Below are 22,115 nucleotides of genomic sequence, written 5' to 3'. Positions count from 1 at the left end.
TCTATAGTTACCCAGTTCCTTTCCCCGCCACCCTCCCCCCCCTTTTAAGTTGGGCACCATGGTAGCCCTTCTCCAGCCTTCTGGGACCTCTCCTGTCATCCATGAGTTGGTAAATATTATTGCCAGGCGCTCCAAGATTTCTTCAGTTAATTCCTTGAGTACCCTCAGGTGAACAGCACCAGGCCCTGCTGATTTTAGTTCATTCAAATTGGGCAAAAGATCTCTGATGTTCATTTCTTATCCCAATCTGCATCCATTCCCCTTTACTGTCTATGGTAACTTCGCTAATTGTCTGATCATGTTATTTTTTGTGAGAAAACTGAAGCAAAGTAGTATTGAGTAGCTCTGCCTTACTATCATCTTTCATCACCAGCTCACCATTACCAGTGAATCCACACCATCCTTGACCCTTTTTTTTTTTGTCTAACATGTTTGAAGAACCCCGTTTTGCTGCCGCTAACATTCCTTGCCAGCTGTTACTCATTCTTTGTCTTGGCTTTCCTGATTTTGTTCCTATGCACTTGCGCTATTCCCATTTATACATCCTTGCTGACATGCCCCTCCTTCCATTTCCTGTATGTATCCCTTTTGGTTTCTAGATAGCTAAAAAAGCTCCTTGTGCAGCCATACCGGCCTCCTGTGGCTCTTCTTATCTTTCCATAGCTTGATGTTGAGCTTCTAGTATTACATCTTTATGGGAATGCCAGCCGCCTTTGACTCCTTTTCTTTGTAACTGGTTTTTCCATGGGACCTTGCCTACTATTTCTGAGTTGGTTGAAATCTGCCTTTTATGAAATCTAGTGCCCTTATTTTGGTGTTCTCATATCCTCCCTTCCATAAGATCTTGAATTCTACCAGATCACAATCAATTCCTCCTAAGTTCCCAATCACCTTCATATCTGCACTAATTCACCTCTGTTGGTCAAGACCAGATCCAAAACGGATGACACTCTAGTTGTTTTCTCAACTTTCTGAATCAAAGCTGTCCCCTACACATGCTAAGATTTTGCAGGACACACTATGTTTTGCTGTAGTAGTCTTCCAACAGATATCAGGGAAGTTAAAATCCCCCATTAGTACTAGCCTATGTGTGTTCGCTAATCTTGTTACTTGCTTGTAGAATGCCTCATTCGCTTCCTATTCCCACCATAGCATTGCTACTGTTCCTTCCCTTTTATTCCTCACCCAGAAACTCTCAGCAGGTCTGTCGCTCCCTCAGAGTGAACGTATACATTCTTGATGTACAGCACACCGCCACCTCCTTTTCCCCCAAACCTATTCTTTTGGAACAAACTATATCCCTCAATGCTGGTACTCCAGTCATGGGAGTTGTCCCAGCAAGCATCTGTAATGCCAATTAATTAATAATTTTCTTCATATACCATGACTTCCAATTCATCCTGCTTGTTCCCCATACTCCTTGCATTTGTATATAAGAACGGCCATACTGAGTCAGACCAAAGGACCATCTAAGCCCAGTATCCTGTCTTCCAACAGTGGTCAGTGCCAGATGCCTCAGAAGGAATGACCAGAACAGGTAATCATCACGTGATCCATCCCGTCACCCAATCCCAGTTTCTGGCAAACAGAGGCTAGGGACACCATCCCTGCCCATCAAAGCTAATAGCCACTGATGGACCTATCATTCATGAACTAATCTAGTTCTTTTTTGAACCCTGTTGAACTCTGGCAAAGAGTGCCACATATTGAATGTGCGTTGTGTGAAAAAAAACACTCTTTTTTCTGTTTGTTTTAAATCTGCTGCCTATTAATTTCATCAGGTGACCCCTAGTTCTTCTGTTACGAGAAGGAGTAAATAATATTTCCTTATTTACTTTTTCCTCACCAGTAATGATTTTATAGACCTCAATCATATCCCCCTTAGTTGTCTCTTTTCCAAGCTGAAAGTCCCAGTTTTATTAATCTCTCCCCATACGGAAGCCATTCCATATCCGTAATAATTTTTGTTGTTCTTTTCTGAACTTTTTCCAATTTCAAAATATATTTTCAGAGAAGGGGCGACCACATCTGCATGCAGTATTCAAGATGTGATTGTACCATGGATTTACATAGAGGCAATATGATATTTTCTGTCTTATTATCTATCCCTTTCTTAATGATTCCCAACATTGTCAGCTTTTTTGACTGCTGCTGCACATTGAGAGGATGTTTTCAGAGAGTTATCCACAATGACTCCAAGATCATCATCTTGAGTGGTAACAGCTAATTTAGACCCCATGATTTTAGATGTATAGTTGGAATTGTTTTCCAATACTCATTACTTTGCATTTATCAACATTGAATTTCATCTGCCATTTTGACAGGTTTCAGAGTGATAGCCATATTAGTCTGTATCAGCAAAAACAACAAGGAGTCCTTGTGACGCCTTAGAGACTAACATTTATTTGGGCACAAGCTTTGGTGGGCTAGAGTCCACTTCATCAGATGAATGAAGTGAAAAATAAAGATGAAGTGGGCTCTAGCCCACGAAAGCTTATGCCCAAATAAATCTGTTAGTCTCTAGACTCCTTGTTGTATCTGCCATTTTGTTGCCCAGTCACCCAGTTTTGAGAGATCCTTTCGTAGCTGTTCGCAGACTGCCTGGGATGTAACTATCTTGAGTAGTTTTGTATGATCTGCGCATTTTGCCACCTCATTGTTTACCCATTTTTCCAGATGAATATGTTGAACAGTACTGACCCCTCAAGGACACTACTATCTATCTCTCTCCATTCTGAAAACTGATAATTTATTCCTACCCTTTGTTTCCGATCTTTTAACTAGTTACTGATCCATGAGAAGACTTCCCTCTTATCCCATGATGGCTTACTTTTCAAAAGTCTGGGGAAAGAATGGAGACCTCCCTACCTGTGACTTTCTTTTGACAACTTAGACAAATGTCACAAACACCCTTCTCCTGTGGATCTGCTGATCAAACCCACCATCCCACCCCATCTCCCTTTGGGCGTCACTATACACTTTATTTCTTGGGAACTTATCAGACATGTGAATCCTAAAGATGGTGTCTAAAAGATTAAAATCGACTGCATAGGAAAGTGGTGGCGTGGTATTAACACTTCATCATGGGAGGAGGAGGATTTGTGTGATGGAAACATCTCTTCCATTGGTAGCTGTTGTTCCTCCTATATTACTACTTGTGTTAGGGAGACATGATACCAGTGGTGGTTATGGCACCGACAGATATTCCAAAAATGGCTTCTTCCAGTCCCCATAAGAGGCTCAGAAATTCCAGTAGCCTCATAGTGCTGCCAGGTAAGGGAAGGGACCCCGGGATATTCATGTTCTGAATGCCTGGGGCATCTTCTGGGTTCTAATGAGTCCTCCTTGGGGTACACTTCAAGAAGCATAGGGTGGTAAGATAGTGTGTTAAAGCTTTGCAACAAAATTTCCGAGGCCAAAGGCAAGACCCCTACATATTGGCCCCAGCACCAGTAACGGAGGCCAAGAAGGTGATAGACAAACTGAAGGACGGATCGGTACTGGAAGGTTGGCTCCGTTTGTCAGGTGTAAGGGGTTGATGACTGAAAGTGTAGCAGTACTGGAGAGAAGAGTCTGTTCGTGGCCCTTCAGGGAGGACTCTGGGTCCTCAGAGATGAACTGATTCTCATGAGACAGAGTCTCATGAGGGTGTTAGAGGGTTATGGTAGTGGACAGTCAGGACTGGGAGTGGTACTGGACCCTAGGTGGGGACAGTAACCAAGCTGGCATCGAAGACATCACCAAAGTGGCCATTAAAGCCATATCTCTGTGCTCTGAATGCATACAACCCATAAAGAATAGTACTGGAGAGGGAGCAGAGGTTCAATAAGAGCTCCAAGGGAATGTCAGTATGAGTGCATTAGGCTTTTTGAAGCCTTTCATTTTAGCACAGTCTGAATGCCTGGAAGATGCCACAGACAATACTGGGGATGGTACCCCATGGTGCTTCTTACTGGTAGACTTACTGGGGTGGAACATTATCCTAGGTGGTATTGATGCCTTGCCACTGGGGTTTGTTGAAATCTTAATGGTATCTATTACTGGACATGACATCTCCCTGCAGTCAATTCTAAGGGGTGACTTATACCTTCTTCTGGACTTGCTTTCAGGGGAATGAGGCACTCTTTTCTTATAGTGCGGTGTCTGAGGCAGCCTTGATCACATGTACAGCCTGAGAGGATGAGGCCAAAGTAGGGGGGAATTGGGACCCTGTGGCCCTTAGGGAACATTCCAACATCACTCTTCTTTCTTTGAGAAACCTGCTTTTAAACCTCATGCCAACCTTGCACATGGATGGGATGTTTGAATGTCTGAGACACCAGTGACAGTTGGAGTGTCTGTTTCTCCAGGGGAAACATCTAAAGCAAGTCTGGAAAGGTTTGAATCTTGGGGCCTTTGGCATACCCCCAAAGTTAGGCCACTGAGCAAGGTGACTGAGGAATCTGTCCTAGCTGGACATCAGGGGGAGAAGTGGCAATATACCCTGCCCCCCAAGTCAAAACTATATTAACAAAGTAAAAACTAAATACTAAAGTAAAATAAAGGTAAGAGAAGAAGCTTCTAGGTAGCAGTGGACACCACAGTTGCTTCGTCTCAAGCTGTGGGCATCTGAGAAAGTACAGAAGTGGCAGCAGGGCCTCTCCTCCCTATAAACTCTCGCTCTGGAGCTCAAGGTTGTATGCACAGGAATGGATACCGCTAATTTAAATCTCCAACTGAGAGCACCCAGGCGACTGCACATTCTACAGTGGCACCCACAGGGACATACACTCGAAGAAGACAGTGTGTTTCCAGATACTTCCATTGATGTGATTTCTATTCGGAAAGATCCCAAAAAAAGGTGGTGTTCTGTCATCCTATGATTTTACTGGCAAGAAGGAAAAATCTAAAGGTTTTTGTATGATGTAACTGATGTATACATTTAGATACTATGAAGCAAGAGAAGGCATTGTCTACTTTAAAGTTCTAGTGCTTATGACTTTCTTCTTAAAGCTACACATCTACATTTTGCTTATTACTATTATAAATTCATTAGCATGATTTTTTCCCTCAAACTTTGGGAAAAATCTTTTGATGGCAAGAAATTGCTGGCTACTGTGAAGACAACTGTGAAATCCACAGAGACTGATCAATGAAAAATTAGTAGAACCTAAAGAGCATTCCAACAGTGTAAAATTTTTACTTCCAGTAACACCACTATTTCACCTGAGATGGCTTATCAGTTGTATGTATTGCCATAAAATGGGTGCAATAATATTCTGAAAAAGATTAAAGGGACCCAAACATGAAATGAGAAACTCCCCTCTCCATCTATAACACAAATAAATATTAAGCTAATGTGTGCAAATCAGAGCCTCAATGGGCAGTGTTATGAATCATTAAGTTTAAGACTTGTATAAAAAACAATTGGTGCAGACCACATACTCTCTAATATGATTGCTCTTCTGTGCACAATTATAGTCATGGTCCCTGCTTTGTTGTTTTTTTCTTTTTTTGGTGGGGGGAGGAAGAGGGAGGAGGGGGGGCGGGGGGGCTGAGAATGTTTAGCATAAAGGGCCTTAATCTTTCTACACTCCACCCTCATTACACAATAGCCCTGAAGAATTCAAACAAATATAAGGCAATATATAGTACAGTGTGGTTTACCTCAGGACTGAACAGTTGCAGCCTTAATTAAAGAAAACCTTGTAATGAGGACAGAGTGTACTGCTAGTATTCTTCAAAGGCACCTTTTACTTACATCAACAGGGACCAGAAGGCTCTTGCCAAGATGCTGGTTAAAAGAGAGGCACCAGGCTTCAGTGTAACCATTCATGTTAGGAACATACTTCTTTATTGTTTCATCATTCAGTCTCAGCCATACACCATCATCATTGTGGATCTATGGGAAACAAGCAACAAAAACGAGCCATGCCTTCCTGCAACTAATACATAGCTAGCAAGGACTAAAAGATTTCAGACCAGGCAGACAATGGTAACATTAGAGATAAGCTCTTTGCTATTATGGCAGGAGACATGGAAAGATAGGGAAGCGTGTTGGGGAATTTAAAGCAGCAAAGAATGCCAAAGCAGTATGAAGAATATGTTTTAAAAAGCTAAGTTGTGAAAGTCACTTGTACTAGGCAGTGAAAGTAAGAAGAAATACTAGAAAAATTCATTAAGAATTAACATCAGGTCTTGCCTCATAATTATCTCTCTCCACCTTTCACTTTTATGTTTCATCAGCACCACCTTGGCTTTTATAACTTCAGTTAAATATGAAGCTACATTATAAGGATGGTACATGCACAATTACTCACAATGTGATGATCTTTCAGAAATGTAAATGAAAGATTCATGAAAATACTTTCTACAACTTCAAAATTTTAATGTAGTGTTTAATATATAGATTAAATGTTAGAACAACCAATCTCTAGAGATACCATAGCAAAAGTTTAACATAATGAGCTTTTACTATTACTACTCCACTTCTTCAGACTGCAGTCTCAAAGTTTGTTGTAGGAGTCTTAAAAAAAGTAAATAATAAGTAAAATGACATCTTGAAAAACTAGACTGATGTAAAATACAAAAATGTAAATATTTGATGCACATTTGTTTAAATTACAGATAAGTCAACATCTATACATGAAAATTAGATAATTTATTTACATAGATTATTTACATCTTCACCCCCCCCCCTTTTTTTTTTTTTTTTCCAAATAGCAGTTTCTTATGAATTACCTCGTCAATAAAAGTGATGGCTCCATTCACTTTCACTATGCCTATTTGCTCACTCTGAAGGGAAGGGTGGCTACGGATACGAAGCCCTGCACTGTCCTTGGCCACAAATTTGCGAACCTAAGAAAGGCAAAGGCAGACAGTAAGGCAGAAAAAAATTGGAAGAGAATTCTCAAGAGTATACAGAAATAGGTTCAACAGATTCTGAAATGTTACAGTGATGAGATGGCAGTCTCAAGAGTTTGTTGCTAGTTTCCCATGGCTGCTGTATAAATTTTCTGTTTTTATTTATAATGGATAAAAAAAATCTTATAGCAAAACTATGCTCAACTAAAAATATCTATTATATGAACATAAGAACATCAGAAATTTCTATGAAATATCTTCACTTTTATTTTTTTTAACATTTCAATGTTAGTTTTTTTTTTTGTTTTTTTTTAACAGGTCCATAAACAGCAATAACTGTACAGCACATGATCACCATAGTTTCTATTTGGTGGAGCATCTCAACATTACAGCTTTGGTGAAATATTGCTTCTAATTGATATCTGTCAAAATTTGGCTAATGTTTCAAACATCAATCTGAAGCCAGTGGCTACCCCTCGTTGTATCTGTGCAGTAACCATCCAGTTGCTTATCCCTTCCTCATAGCAAGTTTACATCAGGCCTTCCTTATTGCTGTTTTGATTTGCAATAGTCCCTACTGCACCCAAATCTTCTTACTGCCATTCTTCTCCCTACCCCACTATCAGATTTCTGCCCTATGCTGGGTGAATTTAAACTCTTGAAGCTTAGTGGTTTAAGATATATATACATAGTCTAAGGAGTATGTGTTCTTCCTCACTCTTGCAATCTATATTTTAAAACTAAGTTTTCCAGCATCAACAAACTTTTCATGTAAAAACTGACAATACTGTAACAAAATCTTTACTGGCCCTTTGAATCATGTTGATAAGAAAAAAAGTATTCAAGCTACTGAAGCCTTCTGAAGTGCATTAATCCTCTTTTTTAAAATAAACTATATTAAGCTCCGAAAAGAATTTGTAATGCTTTTTACAAACACTTTCATTTGAAAAAATCCTTATAGAAAATACTAATAAATTAAATTAAAGCAAAATATTATCTTTACATCTTTTCAGTACATCTATTTACTTCAAGATACTATATTTAGCATTTTGTTCATATTAGCAATCCTCTCCCTTAAGGGATCTAAAGAAAGATCTCTCTTCCAGCAGGCAGCACAAAGGCCATGTCTACACTACTAGCTAAATCAGCACTGCTGCGCAGCAGTGTCAATTTGGCGAGTCTGGTGAAGACATGCTAAGTCAATGGGAGAGCGCTCTCCTGTTGATGTCTGTACTCCACCTCCCCAAGGGACCGAACCTATGTCAACAGGAGACACTCGGTGTAGACACTGCTGTAAGTTGACCTAAGCTGTATTTCTCTTACTACCACTGATCTTCATAAAATGCAGAGTGTTAATTCACTACTGACAGCATCCCCAACTTGTTGCCAAAGCTATGGGAACTAGGATTGCTGTATTAGCATCCAAAAAGTGAAGAAGTGCAACAATTCAAATGTGGAAGGGTAATATCTTGGAATTACAGATTTTAGTTCCAGGTAGACACAATCTATGATGGATTTAACACTATGGTTCAGAGATATGTAGATGACTGAGGAGAGGTTGTTTTCCCTGCAGCAGCCAATTTCAGGGTTTCTAACTGTAGTTAGAAGTAGATGAGGTTCAGAACTGTTGACAGACTAAAGCAACTACAATATACTACAGATTAGAAGGCTCCACTGATTCAGCAATGACTTCCTCTTTGCCCATGATGCCAGCCACAATGCTCTGTTAGTCTCCTTTTTCCCCCACTCTGCTCCCTATGTACTTGTCATAAACAGATAGTTAAGGGTTAATGCCTCTTTTACCTATAAAGGGTTAAGAAGCTCACCTAGCCTAGCTGACACCTGACCAGAGGAATCAATGGGGAAACAAGATGTTTCAAAAAGGAGGAGGGAAGTTTTCCTCTGTTGAGAGTTTCAGTTTCAGTCGGAGTGAAAGAAATCAAGGAACCAGCCTCTTATCAGAGTAGTAAGTTTTAGAAAGAGATAAATAGGTTTATGTTTATTTTCTTTTGTACTTGTCTTGGTGCAAATTAAGGGAATTATCAAATTGGGTATTCTTGTGTGTTGTAGATTTTTGCCCAGGGGAACATCCTCTGTGTTTGGAGTCTGTTGTCTGTGAGAGTAGCTAGTATGCTAAACTCTCCCAGAGGGTTTTCTTTTCTGGTGAACACAGATCCAACCCCCCCTGGATCTTAAAACAAGGAGAAATTAACCATCGCCCCTCCTTTCTCCCACCAACTCCTGGTGGATCCAGATCCAACCCACCTGGATCTAAAAACAAGGAAAAATCCATCAGTATTAAGAAAACCCTCTGAGAGAGTTTAGCATACTAGCTACTCTCACAAACAACAGATTCCAAACAGAGGATGTTCCCCTGGGCAAAAATCTACTACACACAAGAATACCCAATTTAATAATTCCCTTAATTTGCACCAAGACACGTACAAAAGAAAATAAACATAAACCTATTTATCCCTTTCTAAAACTTACTACTCTGATAAGAGGCTGGTTCCTTGATCTTTTTCACTCTGGCTTAAACTGGAACTCTCAAAGGAAAACTCCCCTCCTTCCTTTTGAAACATCTTGTTTCCCCATTGGTTCCTCTGGTCAGGTGTCAGCTAGGCTAGGTGAACTTCTTAACCCTTTACAGGTAAAAGAGGCATTAACCCTTAACTATCCATATAGAAAAGTACTAAATGTCCTCTATATCAACCCGTGGTCAAGCCACAGCTCTTCTCTTAATTTAAAAAGTTATTTCTGACCAGTCACTTCTTCCATGGAGCCCACAAGAAGTGAACCAAATAAAATATTCCAATAATCCCTTCTTCCCTCCATCCAAAAAATCCTCAAATTATTTCTTCCTTTGATTTACTGTGGTGTCTACTCTCTCATCTACTTACCTTATACTTCTTCTTCCGGTGCAGTACCAGAGTCGATGGGAGAGTGATCTGCGATTGATTTAGTGGGTCTTCAATAGACCCACTAAATCAACCCCTGCAGCATCAATACCTGGTTAAGTGTAGATATCCCCTGAGCTTCCAAATAGAGCCCACCATCTGTTTGTTTCCATTATATCATCTCCATTTTGTGTCTAGTACAGCGTCAGGTACATCGCCGATTCATTGAGTTTTGTTCCATATTGATTCCAAGCCATATCCTCAAGTATGACAGTTTTTGCTTCTTTTGTAAAAAGGTGTTAGAAATATTTTGATGTTTTGTCCAAAACAGCTCTAGGTTTCCTAAGCCAAAGAGGCTTATGTGCTCATGAAAAACAGATCTGGACTGCAAATCAATCCCTACCTACAAGTATGTTCTGATCATCAAGTTTAACTGTTCTCAAACTAATATCTGGACTATTTTTGGAGAACCATGGCCTCCTACTCAAGTATGTGACAACAAATATCAATATGTTTATATGACGTTTGGAAATAAATGAGTTTGGGGGCAAACAGCAGTTGAGGTGTCCACACCTGTCACAGTGTACCATCCACTGTCAGAGCCCTGCTATTACTCATTCTAGAAAAGTATTTTCCTGACTTTCTGTTTGGGGCTGATACAAAGAGGTCTACCACAGGTTTCTGAAGCAGGGAGGATATCCAGTAGAAGGTCTTATTGTTCAGGCTACAATTCCCCTTAACTTATGGGCTCCCTCTAAGTGTGACACAGTTAGCATAAGAAGTTTTTCTGCTAATGAGGAGAATTTCTTTGCTTCCAATATTAGAGACTGACTTCTTACTCCTCTTTTCTGGTATCCTACATGAGTGCACAATCATCAAAATATATGTTACTGTTCCAGTTTGGCTGCCCTCAGATGCAGTTAGTTACTGATACTGGTCTTCTCATGGTTGTGCCAAACATACTGAAGCAGGATCCACAGGTTGCATCTGTTCTTACAGATTCCCTTGATGGAATGTAGTGTGGAATTTGCCTATTCAATTACTCTGATTACCACAATCATAAAAAAGAGGTACTTGTTTTGAGTAACCATATGGTCCAGAATTGGATGAAATGGACACAACCTTCACTAATGAAGATTTAGAATAGAAATCTGGACCTTCCATTTTAAATACTAGAAAAGGAAAAATGAATTCAGAATCATGTTCTTTCACCCATGTTTCAACCTTTTTGGGGTTCAAGTACCTTTAGGATTAGTCATGTTGGCTAAGAAATTGGAAGATTTCATAGCTTTTCTGCAAAATATTTTATTTTAATCTTTTCTGATTCCAGTTCTTTACTGTTAATTAGACCAAGCAAGATTTCCACTGACAATGGAATGTTTTGTCCAAAATAAATTTCCAGGTTCCCTCAGTCCAAAAGGGTGATATGCTCACGAAAAACAAGTCTGGACTGTGAATCAATCCCTATACAGAAGGGATGCATCCCTATATAGATTAGTATGCTTTACTACTGTCAGCACTCTGTAATCACTCCTTTCCTTCTGCAACCTCTTGCAGTCTTTTTTGTAAGTTTTATTCCTTTCTTAAAAAACCCTTGACTCTGTCTAAATGAGAGAAGTGTCTCTCTTCAGCTGAAATGAAGTAATTAAATTCTCCCAGTGGAAGGGTCATGAAGACTGATAAAAGGGTCTGCATTTGCAACTAAAGACGTTTCATGCACTTGTTGAACGCTTGGCAAACCATTACTTTGGTCAGATTGCCTAATACCTTTAGAACCATAAAAAAGATGGAGAACACCCCAAAACAAAATGCTAAAATGAAGATGTATAAAGGCTTCTCTCTGTGGCACATAAAATGTGAGGAGGAGCACATACGTAAATTTCCGGGGCTGTCTTGGTGGCTTTCAATTCTGCAGAATCTGCCTCTCTGGATCCAAGATGAAGTCCAGAACAAGTTCTTTGGATATTAGTTTGAGCAACCATTTGTTAAAAATGATCCATGACAACAGCAAGGGTCATTCCCTACCCCATTGGATATCTAGAACAGTTGCTTTTTTCTGCTTACTCTTCTCTCTCTGAATTGCTTATCTCCAGTGCACTTCACAACATGGCAGATGCTGGAATTTCTTTAGCTAGACTGGTAGCTACATTTGCATTTGCAAGTATAACATTACACCAGAAATAATGTAATACTTAAGAGTTCATGGATGTGATGGCAGTGGTGGGTCCAGGCGCATGCCTGGGGCGGCAAGCCGCGGGGTGTGCGGGCCTTGCTGGTCCCTGCGAGGGCAGCAGTCAGGGAGCCTTTGGCGGTATGCCTGCGAGAGGTCCGCTGGTCCTGCAGATTTGGCGGCAGGTACACCGAATCCACGGGACCGGTGGACCTCCTGCAGGCAAGCCGCCAAAGGCAGCCTGCCTGCCGTGCTTGGGTCGGCAAAAAACCTAGAGCCGCCCTTGTGTGATGGGGAGGAAGATAAGGGGGATAGGGGGAAAGGAGGAGAGGAGCATGGTAGGCAGTTGAAATGACAGAGAAGACACTGAAGGAAGAAGGATAGAGAAGTAGCAAACAACCAATCAGCATAGGAGAAAGAACTTTTGTGTAAAAGCTGTAGAGCAGTCTGAGGACATCAGTGGATATAGGTTCCTGCTGAAACTGCTTCTGCAGATGCACTGGCTGGCTCACATCTCTAGCCAGTTCCAACCTGAAGTTCTCAGGAAGTTTTTCCTGAGCTCATAAGGTTGAGGTGTGTGTGCGCGCGTGCGCGTTTGCGCGTGTGTGAGAAGAGGTGTGTGTGGGGGGAAGGCGGCTACATTTCCAAATCTTATGTGAGCACATGTAGAGGGTTGGCCAGTAAGGGAAAGTTAAAAATTGCAGATAGGGTAAGTTTAAAAGTGGGGCTTGGGGAAGAAATAATTTAGAGGAGAAGGAATAGAGAAAATGTGAAAGGAGGTAGAGAACACAATTCAGGGAGAGGGAAACAGACAAATATAAGATTTTATTTCCAGTGACAGAGAAGAGAGGATTACTAAAAAATAAATGTAGAAGTCTCTCCAAATTCTTTCGTGTCTCATATAAATCATAGTGCTGAATAAAAAAAATTACCATTCCTTTGGTAAACTGTCTCAGTGCTGTGTAATGACAGGCGTGGAGTCAAACCACATGGAAGCCAGTTACTGTATGAATTTGCAATTTGGGGAAAAGAGGTTAACTAGAAACACATTGAAATTCCCCTCCTTTTTTTATGTGCGGGCATTCAGTACATAAAGGTGACCTGCAAATAATCTAGTTTAGAATTACCATTTTAACACACCAAAATGTACAAAGAATCCAAGTTATTTGGATTCTTAGTTCTCCAAACCTTGTTTGGTTGAGGTTCTGCTTTTGGTTTGACAAGCTGTGTTCCAGGTGGTATCATCCCTTTTGGAGGGTCTTTTACTTTTACTTCTAATCCAGCATCTGTAAATAAACAAGAGTTAAAAATGAAAAAGTTAAACAAAGAAAAAAAGACCATTTTAAGAGGACAGAGTTCCACAAGAGATTAATTATCCATCATTATTGGCATGGTTAGGTACTATACTATTAAATGTTATGTTGCTCAGTGAACATAAAATTACTACTGAAGGTACAATGCAGCATAGACTGCCTCAGGATATGAATACTTAGTGTGCTCAATTGGCTAAAATAAACCAGCTGAATTTTTTTTTTTTTTTTTAATTCCTTGGCTGAGAGGAAGGGCAAAAAAAGGGGGAATGGAGGGGCGAGGGGGGGTGGGAAGAGAAATGTTTCTCAGAACTAAAGTTAATAGACACAGTATATCTGGCAGGCCCACCCTCCAGATTGGTCTTCCCCATGTAGTTCTGAGATTAATTCAGCAGGGCCCACCTCCTTTCATAACGACCAGACCAGTGAAAGCCTACCAAAATAGGCTATCCTGAAGCTGTAGTAATATTAAAAACAAGTGTACTAAGACACTACAAATATAATTATCTACAAGCAAGGAAAGAGAATTTGCAATCTATCACAGGGTGACTAGCTCCTTTAAGTAGTAATAGGTCCAGACCCACTTATGATTCCCTCTGTTCTCCTCCCAGATGGGGAAAATCATCAGATACAGGACAGGCATGTCATGTGGCTAAATCAAGGTGGAGATAAGAGAGACGCTTCTAGAGACTGAGAGCCAGAGGGGGAGGAGAGAGGGCAGACAGCTTGGAAAGGAGAATATCTGTCTATCAGCACAGCCCCTGTAAGAAGGCTGTGGGCTGCTGAACCAAAAGGAGATTGGTTAAACAGGGCTGGAACCTGGCTACTGATGGGCTGGGGGAAGCTGGCCTTAAATCACAGTATAGGCCCCAAGAAAGATGTGGGACTCCTGAACCAAGGAGAAGAGACTTTGCCCAAGTCATAACACAGGCTCCCAAAAAGAAGAATAATTTGGAACTGAAGGGACAAATAATCTGTATTCTGAAAAAGACAAAATAAATAAGATCCCACAAAGAATATTTGAGTACTTAAGTATTCTGGCCTGTGAACAAGTTATTTCAAGAACCTCAGAAGCTGAGGGTGAGGTGCCTGCAGGACCACACCATGGCACAAGGTGTGCGCGCCATGGGATGGCACCAGGCCAGACAATCTGAATGAAATTCCATCTGTAGATTGGTAATTAAATTGGAGTAAGCTTGAAGGCCATGCTTTTAAGAATCTATTAATATGAGGATCTTCTGAGAGGAATTATCTGGGGTGTAGCCCAATGGAGAGCTCTCACAGACTCCTTGTGCAGAGGCCAGTCCCTAGACTACACTGCAGAAACTGGAGCAATTGGTAAATATCAGATTTCTGATGGTTAATCTCTTTATATTAGGTACTTATCTGGCTCACATTATGTCAGTACCCAGCCCGGGCAAGCTAATGATCCAACCAGCAAATTTGGTGATACATTCTGGTCATGTGCCACCCGAGGGATGTTGTGCATACACTAAGAAAAAGAAGATTGCTCTCAAGAATCTGAATGCATCACAACTTAGAATGTATTTATCCTCATCACCCCTGAGAGTTAGAGAAGTATTACTGTACCCATTATATAGATGGGCAGCTGAGGCACATTTTGACTAACTAAATTGCCCAAAATCACAGGAAAATCTACTGATTCCCAGGTACTTACTACCTTCTCCATATATCCTTTACATCTTAGTATTGACCTCTCTCATCAACAATCTGCCAAATTCAGTTTTGGATTGATTTAGATGCATTATAGGTCCTTGATTTATGAGAGTGGTTCTAAACCGGGGGCGTGTACCCCTGGGGATATGCAGAAGTCTTCTAGGGGGTACATCAACTCAGCTAGATATTTGCCCTTACCTTTACAACAGGCTACATAAAAAGCAGTGGCGAAGTCAGTGAAAACTAAAATTTCATACAATAAGTTGTTTTATACTGTTCTATATATGCTGAAATAAGAGTACAATATTTATAATATGTATTTATTTTATAATGATATGGTAAAAATGAGAAAGTAAGCATTTTTTCAGTAATAGTGTGTTGCAACACTTTTGTATTTTTATGTCTGATTTTGTAAGCCAGCAGTTTTTACGTGAGGTGAAACTTCGGGGTACACAAGTCAAATCATACTCCTGAAAGGGATACAGTAGTCTGGAAAGATTGGGAGCCACTGGTTTAGGACATCTGGGCTTTACCAGGACCCGTGTTCTTATTTTAATTAGATTTTAAAACTATGCCTTGCTGGTCAGCTTGGTACAGTTAGTATTATTGAAAACTGCTGAGATTTATTTATTTATTGCGATAATCTTGGTAGCAGTAGATTAAAGGAAACGGATACAGAAACAAAACATTATTCCTGGATTAGCATGTCCTGACTCAAGTGACCTGAATTCTGAGTTCCCAGAGTAGAATTTCTTACTCTTTGTCTAGAATATGACAGAGCGCTATCTGATATTTCCATGGCATACATTATCTCATCATATACATGCTCTTCTTGGTATACAGTAGCATTCCCAAGGGCACTGAAGACTGAGGACCCCAGGAAACTTCTTGTAAACTATGTTATCATGGATGATCTTAGTGGGCTGTTCCTGGACCTTGCCTTAATTAAAGAGAGAATACTTCTGGTCCAAAAGAGCGCTATCTGGGTCATCAGCACTTTCATGAAAACTCTGGAGATAGAGAAGAACACAAACTAAAGTACCTTGCATTGATACAACATCGTATTTAGATAGGCTTCATTCAGTCTACTGATATGAACTCCTTTAATCAAATTCGTTGCCACTATGTCATCCAGTGAGGCCATGTGAAACTTCACGTTTCACATGTTTATTAGGAATTTAAGAACAGAGCATTCTTGTGCTGTGGAACAACTTGGAGGACCAGGAGTCATTCTAATTACCTGCTATTGATTTACCTCCTTGTAGTTCTGATATATCTCCTTGTTCTCACGCCTGTCTCAAAGCAGAGAGAGAGACAGAGAAGCTTGCTAGGACTCTGGTGCCCAACTACCAGTCTGAGGTCTCCATTCTAGAAGAGGAGCAAGAGCCCATAGCTCCTTAGCGGGTCTTGTAATTTGTCTAGTTCTGCATGGCCTTGCCTGAGCTGGGATAGACACATAAGAACCTACGAAAGGTCACTTCTGCCTCTACCATATCCCTGTCTCCTTTTCTGCTTCAGAGAAGGAAAAGTAAAATATGAATAGCTTAGGAGGCCACTCTCTAGTTCTGCTGGTAGTGCTTTAGTCAAGTGAGGAAGAAGGAAGAACAGAAGTAGTGAGAGGAAAAAAAACTGAGTGGGGTAGAAAGGCTTGTGATCCCAAGATAAGCTAAAAAAGGGCAAAAAGCTCAGAGAAGCACTTTAAGCGGTTGTTTCTAATATGGAGGCACAACATTTTGGTGGGCTAGCAGTGACCCTGAAAGGTTCAACTGAGAATTCCTGTCTCTCCAAAGGCCCATACACTGTGAGGAACTGGCCACACATGCTTTGGCTTAAGAAAATAGTTGCTGACTGTACAAACTATTGCTAAAGTCTTCATTAGTGGGAGAGACACTGTTCTCAGAACTCACATAACCTGCATTTCTTTTAGTGTAACTGAGATTTTTTTTAAAAAAGATCAGTTTGGAATCTCAAATCAGCAGAAGAATCTCTTTAAACAGACACAAAAAATACCAATTACATTTTAAAAAGAGTTCATGTACATACTAAGTCTCCATGACTGTGCACATCTTCAATGAATCAATTTGCTTGATTCCCACTCTCAAATTCAAGCCTCTCCTCATTTTCATGGTTCTCCATAATATCATCCGTGTTTACATTTCTACACTTATCTTCTCCTACAACTCCTTCTCTCTTTCCTGCCTGTTTTCTTCCCCCAATCCCATTTCCACACTTATTTTTTGCTGTACTTTTGAGCCTGAAATAACATATTCACAATTATATACCAACCAACAACTCTCCCCCTAAACAGACTACTAAATTCACCTATTATGAGAAGTATTCAGGTTCTAATGGCTAAGGCTCTTTATTTTTTCCTTGAAAATGTGCCACTTCCCCAAAAAATTGAACAAAACATCAAGTTTAATAGGGCAGCGTGAAATTTTAGACACATTTTAATGAGCAGGATCCACCTAACAGTGCTTTATCAAGTTCTAGCAGTGTTTCAGTTCATACTTGTAGAAACAGGGCATTTCTAGTCTCATTTTAGTTTGTTGGGTCACTTTTTAAATCTCCAAGCATTAAAACACAACCAATTTTAATTAAAAAAAAACTTCTTTGAAGTTCTACAATAGATATTTCATTTAGTTGTACTAGGCTGTATAGATCTGATTTTCTAAATACTAATGTAGGAAGTACTGGAAGGTTATTTTACACTACTTTAAAGAGTTTTGCAATTGGTTGGCTGATAAAAACAACCATTCTGCTCCATGCAGTCAGGCAACTCCTAGGGACAACTCACTTTGGTGTTCTTCAAGCTCCATGCTTCTAGTACAGTGGCAAAAACCAGTCATATGCAAGATAAGCATTTACAATGATGTTTAATGGTTGCACAATATATTTCCTTCTTAATGTTGTACTTGATCTTTTGTGACAAATTTACATAGTCACATGCAGATCTCTTAAAAAAAATGTGCAGTTGAAATATTCTGCATGATCGAAAACACAAAAAAAACAAAGTTCAACCTGTGATTATATCAAGAGAAGAAATTCTGAAGACTGGCCCTGAGTCTGCCAGATGTTGCATCATAAATACCTACCAAATTAATTTACATAATTACTTAATAAATACCCCCCAAAGGTTCTTATACCAGTAGAAACATGACAATTTGCCATTTTTAACAGATACACTCCATACGTAATCCTAGACATATGAATATGAACGCAGCAGAGTTCACACTGGTGGTAACGAAAAAACTTGCAAGTTTTATCTAATATAGATATATTCCCTTCAAATTCTGTAGTATTCCCATGTAGACTCCCCTATGCTTTAGCTACAAGACATAACTAAATAAAAATTATAGTAGTGTTCAAGGTATCTAAGACAACTGGCAAGTACTTTTTAAGTACTACCAACAAGTATGTGTCCAGGTACATGAGAATTCAAAAGTTTTGAGTGGCATATTACTATATGTAAATGTTACCACCAAATAAATAAAAACTTTTTTTTAATCTTGTTGCATACCATTTTACAACCATAAGACAGGTTGCAGCAGACTCAAGACATTTCTTCTCACACACTACTAGTGACTACGTGTAGCTTTTACAATCACCTGGAATACTACAGGTAATGCAGCACATATATCCAGAGACAAATATTTTACTTCTATACTTCAGATATGGAAATATGCGAAATTCCCAGATAGACCAAAAAAAGTGGCTGTTTCTCATTTATGCTCCATGTACCATAACTCACACTGTCGTTCTCTAGAGCCAGTAAAGTAGCCAAGGGTTTGCAGGTCATGAAGGAAACCAAGCCATTCAGAAGTGGGGACAAAATTAAAAACTTCAACTATTTGAAAGGATTGAGACTTGCCCCCTCAACTTTCAAACAGAGGAAACAAGAGTATTTGTAAGGAGGGTTGAGACTCCTGGTTTCTTAAGATTTTTCCCTCTCCTACACTTCTGTTAGGTACTCCTCAAGCAGTGTAAACAATAAACCTTCCTTGCACACAAGACCACTAAGAGCAACATGAAAAAGAGGAAGAAAGAAAACAAGAAAACCAGGCCTTCTCTCCGAGAAAACAGTATTACTCTTAGCATTCAGATCTGTGGAATCAACCTCAAAGAACTCAGGAGCATAGCAGCTGACCACCTCCGGCACATTCACAATTACCCTCACATTTCTCAAGTGAGTGTCTGCGGGTTTTCATTGCACATGTGCAGCAAGAGAAACTGGTAAAAGTGAATTTCCTTTTCCCAAGTTTTTAGTTTTTCATGGCAGTCATTGTCATGTTTTCCATAAAATCAGGAATTTCAGTGAAAATATTAGTTTAACACAGGGTTACACTTCTCTTTTCTGTCTTGTTTGTTCCATGCATCTTCACTTGAGCTTCAGACTGTACGCCATTTGGCTCAGTGATCTGATTGGTACTGACCAATCTGATTGGTACTATCTAGTGCCCTGTACATTTACAACACTATATAAATGATTAAATTACCTACTAGGATCCAAACTCTGATTCTCTTCTCTTTTCCCCTGCAACAGTTAATCTCAAACACCTATAAGGAGTGTAGAAAAATCATTTGCTTTAAAAAGATTTGTGAGGTCATTAACTTTTGCAGTGAAAAAAGAATCCTGAGCGCTAGTTGTCTTCAGTAAAATCTACACAGATATTCTACTACTGAAACGAAAGCTTAACTTAAGAAAAACGATTTAAAGGTGAATTAAATTAGTATTTTATGAGAGTTCCATACAGTTGATTTAAGCTCCTTCTGAAGGTACACTTCTGTCAGTTATGTCTTTACTTTCAGCTTTTTGATGACAGTATGCAGCAATTGGGGGGGGGGGGGGTGGAAACTGGATAGAATGCTCTTGGATCCCCCAAAGCAGTGTGCTAATTTTCAGGGACACGTTACTTACACAAATCTTTGCACACCATTGTGGATACATACATGTTTAAGCACTTGTGGTTAGTATACAAGATTAATGAAAAATTAGATACCTATTTCAATACCATCTATAGTAACATGAATGGTGTAAAGACCAACAGCTCCCGGGGTCCAATTTGCACAGTAAGTACCATCATTATTGACTCGGATCAACATGTTTTCACTGGGTCTAGACAAAAACAAAATAGACATTGAAATAATTAACCAAATGTTAATATATTTAAAAGCTGCTGAAGCATTCTATTTAGAAGGCATTCTGCTGATTTATTTCTGCTTTTTCCCCTCCATATACTCCCAAACTACACTGCCTTTTGTGGTCTACCAGGGACATTTCTATGGAAACAGGATCTTTGATCCACAGGAATTCATCTACTCAAGCCACTTATGCTCTTCAAGTTGTTTATTATGAAATCATAACCTTCTACAGTAATTGAATGAGATATATTCAGAAAGTGAATTTAGGTGAGGAACGAGCAATTGACGCAAACTAAGTATAAAAGATTGATTTTATGGAAGCATCCCAGTAATTTTAAAGAAAAACGTGCTAGATTTTCACTGTTTTCCCCCACACAGAATATTTTTCAGAGTGTTGAAGTCTGAACAGTTCTTTAAACAGAAATTACAATAACTCTACTGTAATAAGCCTATTCACATAAAGCTCTGATATTAACATGATTTTTAAAAAATTGGTATAATATTTACTTTTAATCCCAGTCAATATGTAATTGTCTGCAAGACAGTTTTTTTACCTTTTAGGTGTTGGTGAGGCAAAGCGTAATTCTTCAAATGAATAATTTTCATATACCTAAAAAGCAGAGAATTAAAAAAAAATGTTCAGCTAAAACAAAATCAAAACTCAGTCAATGCTATTATACTACTACTGTAAACATTTTAAAATAAAAACAAAATAATTTCTCAAAACATGTTACTCTAATTGCTCACATAATATAAGTGTGGAATAAGGAACCAGAAACAGATACAAAGTGTACACAAAGTTACACATTTTTAAAGTGACCTTTTTAGGTGAGAAAGGTAATTATTGATCATGAAAGGTGCTGATTAATAGCACTTGGGGCAGGGAGGGAAGAATAAAAGCATGCCCAGTTTCCACAATTTTGAAGGGACCACTCTCAAGTGGTAAGAAGGTAGCTAATCCTCTATCCTCAATCCATTCTTGATTCTCCTACTAAATCTGCCAGCAAGGGTTTGAATGAGCTGCATTTATATGAGGTGGACACCCGTCAACTGTGATCTGGAATGTGTATGAAGGCTCATTTCTTCTCTGGAAGAGTGAGAGCTAGGATAAAACACAAGTAGGTGAATCTCTTGGTTGACATCAAATTCTGAGGAAACCTTAGGAAGAAAGCAAGACTGTGGATATAGTGTCACTTTGTCATGCTAGAATACTAGGCACAGAGGGTCAGCCATCAAGGCTTCCAGTTCCCTCACTCAGTCCTACATCTTGTTCAGCCAATCACAGAGACGAACAAGTTTGTTTACATTTACGGGAGACAATGCTGCCTGCTTCTTATTTACAATATCACCTGAAAATGAGAATGAGTGTTTGCTTGGCACTTTTGTAGCCAGTGTTGCAAGGTATTTACATGCAAGATATGCTAAACATTCGTAAACCTCTTCGTGCTTTGGCCATCATTCCAGAGGCCATGCTTCCATGCTGATGATGGGTTCTGCTCAATAACAATCCAAAGCAGTGTGGACTGATGCATGTTCATTTTCATCATTTGAGTCAGATGCCACCAACGGAAGGTTGATTTTCTTCTTTGTTGGTTTGCGTTCTTAAGTTTCTGCATTGGAGTGTTGCTCTTTTAAGATTTCTGACAGCGTGTTCCATACTTTGTCCCTTTCAGATTTTGGAGGGCCCTTCAGATTCTTAAACCTTGGGTCGAGTGCTGTAGCTATCTTTAGAAATCTCACATTGGTACCTTCTTTGCGTTTTGTTAATTCTGCAGTGAGCGTTCTTAAATTGAACAATATGCTGGGTCATCATTCGAGACTGCCATAACATGAAACATATGACAGAATGTGGGTAAAACCACAGAGCAGGAGACATACAATTCTCCCCCAAGGAGTTCAGTCTCAAATAATTAACACATTTTTTTAATGAGCATCATCAGCATGTCCTCTGGAATGGTGGCCAAAGTCTGAAGGGGAATACAAATGTTCAACATAACTGCCATGTAAATATCTTGCAAGGCCGGCTACAAAAGTGCATTTTGAATGCCTGTTCTCACTTTCAGGTGACATTGTAAA

The 22,115-nt window shown here is 39.6% G+C and overlaps 1 protein-coding gene across 4 annotated transcripts in view; it reads right to left on the bottom strand.

Moving 5' to 3' along the window:
* The window catches only part of MYCBP2 (MYC binding protein 2), a 457,693-nt gene that overhangs the window by 121,550 nt on the left and 314,028 nt on the right, over nucleotides 1–22,115 (bottom strand). For all 4 annotated transcript variants that reach the window (XM_075061530.1, XM_075061532.1, XM_075061531.1 and 1 more), the window contains exons 48-52: nucleotides 20,594–20,649; nucleotides 19,898–20,013; nucleotides 13,099–13,196; nucleotides 6,721–6,837; nucleotides 5,741–5,881 (exon numbers count right to left, since the gene is read on the bottom strand). In XM_075061530.1, coding sequence (XP_074917631.1) covers nucleotides 5,741–5,881; nucleotides 6,721–6,837; nucleotides 13,099–13,196; nucleotides 19,898–20,013; nucleotides 20,594–20,649 — 528 coding nt within the window. The remainder of the gene's footprint in view (nucleotides 1–5,740; nucleotides 5,882–6,720; nucleotides 6,838–13,098; nucleotides 13,197–19,897; nucleotides 20,014–20,593; nucleotides 20,650–22,115) is intronic.

This window comes from Chelonoidis abingdonii, chromosome 1 (genome assembly GCF_003597395.2).
Source record: "Chelonoidis abingdonii isolate Lonesome George chromosome 1, CheloAbing_2.0, whole genome shotgun sequence".
NCBI lineage: Eukaryota > Metazoa > Chordata > Testudines > Testudinidae > Chelonoidis > Chelonoidis abingdonii.
Note: the sequence above shows the minus strand (reverse complement) of the source record. Positions and strands in the feature narration are given on the sequence as shown.